Source organism: Gadus morhua, chromosome 19 (genome assembly GCF_902167405.1).
Source record: "Gadus morhua chromosome 19, gadMor3.0, whole genome shotgun sequence".
Classification (NCBI taxonomy): Eukaryota; Metazoa; Chordata; class Actinopteri; order Gadiformes; family Gadidae; genus Gadus; species Gadus morhua.
The window spans coordinates 14,588,478-14,595,977 of NC_044066.1; the positions used below are offsets into that span (position 1 = coordinate 14,588,478).

At 52.8% G+C, this 7,500-nt stretch overlaps 1 protein-coding gene and 1 long non-coding RNA gene across 2 annotated transcripts in view; one reads left to right on the plus strand and one right to left on the minus strand.

Moving 5' to 3' along the window:
• Positions 1-6,139, plus strand: part of celsr1a (cadherin EGF LAG seven-pass G-type receptor 1a) — a 94,526-nt gene extending 88,387 nt beyond the window's left edge. Inside the window, 7 exon segments of the mRNA XM_030342458.1 lie at positions 953-1,047; positions 1,342-1,491; positions 1,876-1,964; positions 1,967-2,047; positions 2,050-2,164; positions 2,825-3,200; positions 3,966-6,139. Of these exon segments, the coding sequence (XP_030198318.1) occupies positions 953-1,047; positions 1,342-1,491; positions 1,876-1,964; positions 1,967-2,047; positions 2,050-2,164; positions 2,825-3,200; positions 3,966-3,993 (934 nt within the window). The 3' untranslated portion in view covers positions 3,994-6,139.
• The window catches only part of LOC115532595 (uncharacterized), a 44,128-nt gene that overhangs the window by 20,112 nt on the left and 16,516 nt on the right, over positions 1-7,500 (minus strand). The window lies entirely within an intron of this gene.

Consider the following 7,500-nt stretch of genomic DNA (forward strand, 5'->3'; position numbering starts at 1 on the left):
GCACGCACAGACACACACATACACACAAACCAAACACACACACACCCACACATACATATGCACGCACATATCAATTCTTAAGATCCCACTCACACACACACGTACATATATTCATAAGAGCACATGCACGCTCCTAAATGCTCAGGAACACACACACACATTTCATATTCTAGGACACACACACGCATACATGTTCCCGAACACACACACATGCATAGGGTGATGGTTTGTGTTATTAAAGAGCTTCAGTTATGCTGGTCGTGAGCCAGGAAACTTCTGCTCCATTAATCACCTCCGGGGGAATATTCCCCAGAGAGGAGAAGGTCTCCCAGTAATGAGCGGGATAATCCTCAGACGAGAGGAGAGCCTTCTCTTAGGAGAGACAGGAAAGCGTCCCAAGAGAGAAGGGAATTTTTCCCAGGAGTGAAGGGAATGTTTCCCAGGAGGAGAGGGGAATGTTTCAGGGCAATAGGGGAATATTTCCCTGGAGAGAGGGGAATGTTTGCCAGGAGAGAGGCGAATGTTCCCAGGAGAGAGGCGAATGTTCCAGGAGAGAGGGGAATGTTCCCAGGAGAGAGGGGAATGTTTCCTAGGAGAGAGGGGAATGTTCCCAGGAGAGAGGGGAATGTTCCCAGGAGAGAGGGGAATGTTTGCCAGGAGAGAGGGGAATGTTCCCAGGAGAGAGGGGAATGTTTGCCAGGAGAGAGGGGAATGTTTCAGGGAGATAGGGAATTTTTCCCTGGAGAGAGGGGAATATTTCCTAGGGGAAAGAGCCAATGATTTCTGGGAAGATTAAAGACAGCGTCCCCTGTTAGCAGAGGGGATAATTAGGGGGTGGTGAGGGGAAGAGGTGGGGTGAGGGGGGAGGGAAAGGTGTTTGACATCAGCTGTCACAGTGATCGAGTCAGGGCTTGATCTAACTCCAGTCTCTCTCTCTCTCTCTCTCTTCTAGGGAGGAGGTCAAGGCAGGAGTCTCCTCAGGTCTGGTGAAGGGACACACTGACCTGGATGGACCCCTCTTCCACAGGAACCCCAACAAGGGCGACGGTAAGACACGGGTCGTCTTCCTCCTCCGCCTCCATCCCTTACCTCCTCCTCCTCATCATAACTCCCCTCTCCTCTTCCTCCACCCCTTTCCTCCTCCTCCTCCTCCTCCTCATCACTCCCTCCTCCTCCTCTTCCTCCTCCACCAACTCCAACCTAGTTCGTTAACATGGCCTGTTAAGCCCTTTGAGGCTGTACCTGTGATTAAGAGACAAATACAGTTTAATTTAATAAAATAAAATGAATTGATTGGATGGATTGAACGAGCCGGTCTGACGCGGTCCTGTTTCCGGGCAGACTCTGACTCGGACAGCGAGCTGTCGCTGGACGAGCACAGCTCCTCCTATGCCTCGTCCCACTCCTCGGACAGCGAGGACGACGGGCACCAGGCCAAGCCCCAGTGGAACAACGAGAGGCAGCCCGTCCACAGCACCCCCAAGGGGGCAGGTAGGCCCCCCAGCTCACCCCCGGACCCCCATCTCTGGGACAGGACCTCATGTCCTGTCCCAGACAGACACAGAGACACACACAGACACACATAGACACAGCAGACCACCAGACCACCAGACCACCAGACCACCAGACAGACAGACAGACAGACAGACACAAAGACACAAAGACACAAAGACAGACACAAAGACACACAGACACAAAGACAGACACAAAGACAGACACAAAGACACACAGACACACAAACTGACAACCAGACAGACAGACAGACGACCAGACAGACAGACAGACGACAAGCCAGACAGACAGACAGACAGGCAGACAGACAGACAGACAGACAGACCAGCATGCTAACAGGGTCTCTCCCCTTCCCCGCCCTAGTGGACGCGGTGGCCAATCACGTGCGTCCTTACTGGCCTGTGGACGGCACCACGGCCAGCGACAGCGAGGAGCCCTGCGGCGCGGGGGAGGGCTGCGGGTGGAGACCCGGGTGAACGTGGAGCTGCACCCCGAGAACAAGCTGAACCACAGGGGGGAGGGGGGGAGGGAGAGGGGGAGAGCGAGGCGCCGTCGGAGCGGGAGAGAGAGGAGGCGCCGGCGGGCGTCCCGGGGAAGGACACGGCCCCCCCCGGACAGACCAACAGCAACCAGCAGCCGGAGCAGAGGAAGGGTGAGACGGGGGGGGGGGGGGGAGACGGGGGGGAGAGGGAGGGGGAGACGGGGGGGAGGGGGAGACGAAGACGGGGGGTAGGGAGGTGGGGACGGGGGAGAGGAAGGGTGAGGCGATTGGGGAGAGGAAGGGTGAGACAGGAGGGATGAAGAGCATCATGCTATGAGGCACGGTGTGGCTGAAGACACAGGAAGCTATTACTAATCTAAGCTGCTCTCTCTCTCTCTCTCTCTCTCTCTCCGTCTCTCTCTCTCTCCGTCTCTCTCTTCTCCGTCTCTCTCTCTCTCTTTCTCTTCCTCTCTCTCTCTCTCTCTCTCTCTCCGTCTCTCTCTCTCTCTTTCTCTTCCTCTCTCTCTCCTCTCTCTCTCTCTCTCTCTCTCTCCTCTCTCGTCTTACCCTCTCTCTCTCTCTCGTCCTCGTCTCTCTTCTCTCTCTCCTCTCTCTCTCTCCGTCTCTCTCTCTCTCTCTCTCTCTCTCTCTCCGTCTCTCTCTCTCTCTCTTTCTCTCTCTCTCTCTCTCTCTCTCTCTCTCTCTCTCACTCTCTCTCTCTCTCTCTCTCTCTCTCTCTTTCTCTCTCTCTCTCTATGAACCTTGGACCTTTCGTCTCAGAGTCCAACCGCCCTAACCTCTGACCCCCCCCTTCCCCCCCTCCCCTCTCAGGGATCCTGAAGAACAAGATCAGCTACCCTCCCCCTCTGAGCGACAAGAACATGAAGAACCGGCTCCGCGAGAAGCTCAGTGACTACCACAGCCCCACCATCCCCACGGCAACGCCCGCACCCCCCAACAACAACAACAACAAGCCCACGCCCTCCCCCGTCTCCCCCGTCACCCCCGTCGCCCCCACCGCCACCGCCCCCCCGGCCGTCCACGGCGTCGGTAACCGCGGCAACCACACCACGCCGCCGGTGAAGCCGCCGGTGGCCCCGCGGCCGCTGCTGGTCGCCGGGACGACCGCCATCCACCGCGAGACCAACGGGGGCGTGGCCATGCACGTGAAGGTCAACGGGGGGGGCGTCGACGAGTCGGACTCCGAGTGAGTAGTCGCCGTCCCGCGCTGATGATGTCACGGGTCACATGACGTGACGTTGTGTCGCAGCATTTTTTTTTGTTGATAGTAATAATCATTCCGTGCTATAGTACATATACATAGTGTGTGTATAGATATATATACATATATATTTATATATATATACTGAGGGGGGAGGAAAGGAGGGAGCGAGCGAGGGAGGGGGTGAGGGAGGGAGCGAGGAGGGTATATAAAACTAATATATAAGTACAATCTCATTCTCATTCATAATGCATTCTTACTCAACATGGGATGTTTAACACAACTTTATTGATAGCGTTCATGAGCACAAAGCGTGAGGCTGGCTCCTGCCTGCATGAGCTCCGGCCTCATCTCCACCCCCAGGAGGAGCCGCATGACCCCGTCACCAACGCATGGCAACCACCTCCTCCTCACGGCTAACCCTGCATGTTGTCTCTCTCCCTCTCTCTCCTCTCTGTCTCCTCTCTGCATCCTCCCTTTACTCTGCTCCTCCTTTGTCACACTGCACACCTTTCCTCACCCCTCCCTTGCTGCATCCTTCGCCACCTCCTTCTCTCCCTTCCCACCCTCCTTCCTCCGATTCTCCTCTCCCCCCCTCCTCTCCCCTTTCCTCCTTCCCTCCGATTCTTCTCCCCCCCCCTCCTCCATCCCCCCCCTCCTGTTATCCTCCTCTTCCTCCTCCTCCTCGTTCTCCTCCTCCTGTTCTTCTCACAGTGGGAGTAACGAGACTTCCATCTGATCCTCCGTTAGGAAGACGCAGACCAGCCTGCCCCTCTGAGGCCAGGAGACGCAGAGAGGAGGAGGAGGAGGATGAGGAGGAGAGACAGGAGGAGGCAGGAGAGACGCATGGCTCAGAAGGAGGAGAGGAGGAGACCCATACTTAAGAGGCCATCAAACTGCCAAAGTCTCTTCAGTCCGTCTGCCCATCCAGACCAACTCTCCTCCTCCTCCTCCTCCTCCTCCTCCTCCTCGCCCTCTCTCCTCCTCCTCTCCCACCGGTATGGAGAGCAGTATTACCTACAGACTAAAGGACTTGATCTACTGATGGACATGTTTGAGCGGGAAGACTTGACGGAAGCATAAAGGGAATGTCGTGCGGGCCAACAAGTGGAGGGAGAGAGAGGACTCCTGTGCCAAAACCACTGAAGAAAACATGCAGTTTGAGTTCCTACGGTGAAAAAGAGACTGGTGTTCAGTGTTTGTGTTCTTCCCTTTGGTGTTGTGCGCTTGCGATGTCACAGATCACACGTGACGGACCTGAACGTTGGATGTTTCTGACCCAATCTAAACTGATTCTGCCTTTAAGACGGACGTACGGCCGCTTAGGGAGAGGACCAGTCATGTTTGTAGTTCCGAAGGCCCCTAAAAGGACTACAACCCCCACAAGGATCCCTCAGATTCTGCCTTTAAGATGTATGCACGGCCGCTTGGAGCGAGCCAGTACTGCCATGTTTGCAGTTCTGAAGGCCACTAAAAGGAGTAAAAACCCCACTAGGATCGCTCAACAAGGATCCCTCAGATTCTGCCTCTAAGGCGGACGCTACGGCCACTGACATAGAGGACCAGTACTTTCAAGTTTGTAGTTCCGAAGGCCACAAAAAGGACTACAACCCCCACAAGGATCCCCGCAACCTAAAGAGGCTTGGACATCAGAATCCTGGCTAATTGTATCTGTATATAGGTGTTCATCTCCGACGGACTGGGAGCTACGCGCAGACACCAGGTGGTCTGCGCTGCATGGACTTCCTGACTTCCGTGCCTAGCTAATGCTAGCTACATGCTAATGCTAGCTACAGGCTCGGCCCGAAACACTGTATCAACCGAGCGCTCTTCCATCCTCTTCCGTCCCCTTCCAACCACTGTGGGGCTAGCCTGCACGAGCTGCACTAAGGACAGGAGAGCTCCTGTCGGGGTGGGCGTGTCTGTTCACGCTGCAGGAAAGGGGATTGGTTTAAAAGCAGGAAATGTTTTTTTTTGGGAGATTTACCATGTTCTGTTTCAACAGACCATGAGAGATCAAACCTTTTTTTATTTGAGTTTTAAACGCGTGCCTTTGAACCACGTGCCTGGGCTGAGACTTAATGCACGCACACACACACGCACGCACGCAAGGACATACACATACACACACAAACACACATACACATACACACACACACACACAGACACGCAGGCACATACGTGCACAGGTACATGCACATTTCTGAAATTGACAGTAGCCGTAGACACACACACACACACACGCACATGCACAACTACTACACTTAGAATGTGCACAAACGTCAGTATGGATCTGTATTCTGGAATAAGGAATTCTGGAGTCCCTATAAATAGGTGAATAAGTGAATCACAAATGAATCAAATTGAATGGATAGTGGAGGTCAGTGTTGGTTGATGGGGAGGTTAATACAGGGATTTGTTTTTTGCATTCATACACATCACCCAAATGCTGTGTTCCCAATTCCCTCAGTAGAGAATCAATGTTTCCTTTTATTTTTTCCTGATGACAGCTTCCTGTTGTCGGAAGACCACTTCCTGGGCCAGAGTTATTTGTAAAGTAGAAGTAAATTCCAACCCTGTGAATGTACTGCATCTGTTTCAGGAGAACACTGTGTAGCGATTACAAACCACAAGATGCCTATAGGACACAGAAACACGTGCATACACTCATTCACACGTGGAAACAATCACACGTGCACAGCACACACTCACACACACACACACCCCCAGTGTTTTGCTTCCATGTAATCAAAAATGCCGTCGATTTAAGAAATAAATGTCCTTATCTTTTTGTATAATCCAAAACACTGGATACGTTTTTGTAACATAATGTATATTTATTTTTTATGGTTTTAAAACACTGGAATATAAAAAGAAAAAAATGATTGTGCCTGTAAAATAAAAAGATGACATTGAATTTTTAATCGTCTCATTGAAAGTTGAGAGAGAGACAGGTGTTGTGTGTGTGTGTGTGTGTGTGTGTGTGTGTGTGTGTGCGGCGCCGCGCGTGTGTCAGTCTGCCTATTTTCCATTATTCAGCACCATTCCTCCTGTCAGTCCCTCTGTCGGGCGTGGGAATCGAACCAGCAACCCCATGCCCCAACAGGATGCACAGAGCACAGGTAGTAAGTGACATTGTAATGATAATAATATCCACAGTGAAGAACTGAATAACAACTCCATAGATACATAAACCTGTCCTGTCCAACCACAGTATTAGTAAGTGAAATAAGTGCACACATGAGGAAGGACCGAAATAGCTCCAATGTTTTGAGGCAGTGGGCACTGCGAGGGTGCTGCACTTGTGGAACAGTTGTCTATACAAGGACATGGAGAGGGGAGAGGGAGGGGGGGCAGAGGGAGGGGGGATAGCAGAGGGGGGCAGATGAGAGAGGGAGGGGCAGAGCAGAGAGGGAAGGAGAAAGGGAGAGATAGGACGGAGAGGGAGTGAGAGAGAGAGGGAGGCAAAGGAGAGGGGGAGACAGGAGAGAGAGGGGCAGAGAGAGAGAGGGGGGAGAAAGGGAGAGATGGGGAGGGAGAGATGGGAGGGAGAGGAGAGAGGGAGACAGGAGAGAGAGGGGCAGAGGAGAGAGGGAGGGAGAGATATGGGGAGGGAGAGGAGAGAGGGAGGCATAGGAGAGAGGGAGACAGGAGAGAGAGGATAGAGGGAGGGAGAAATGGAGGGAGAGGAGAGAGGGAGTGAGGGAGGCATAGGAGAGAGGGAGAGGCAGATGAGATATGGAGAGAGGAGAGAAGGGCCGAGGGGAGAGGAGAGGGCTGAGACCGTCCTGATTATTATTCTTTTTCTCACTCCGCCAGTTAACCGTCTCTAGAGATAGAAGCACAACAGCTAGACAAGAACCCCAACAAAGATGAGGACAATAAATGCAGAGTTTTGTGACAAAGTACTTTGCAAAAAGCAATATCCAAAACATGACACTGAAATGTAGATGTATCCCTCTATCAGAGATCCCTCTCTGGCTCTCTCTCTCTCTCTCTCTCTCTTCTCTCTCTCTTCTCTCTCCTCTCTGGCTCTCTCTCTCTCCCTCTCTGGCTCTAGTTCTCTCTCCCTCTCTCTCTCTCTCTCTCTCTCTCTCTCTCTCTCTCTCTCTCTCTCTCTCTCTCTCTCTCTCTCTCCTCTCTCTCCTCTCTCTCTCTCTCTCTCTCTCTCTCTCGCACTTCTCCCTGCAAAGTCATGTTACTAACAGTTTCACCTTCTCATGCAAGAAACCCTCATCTGGAGCATCCTGTTCCTGGCCTCTCATCTGGAGATGAAAACAGAGGG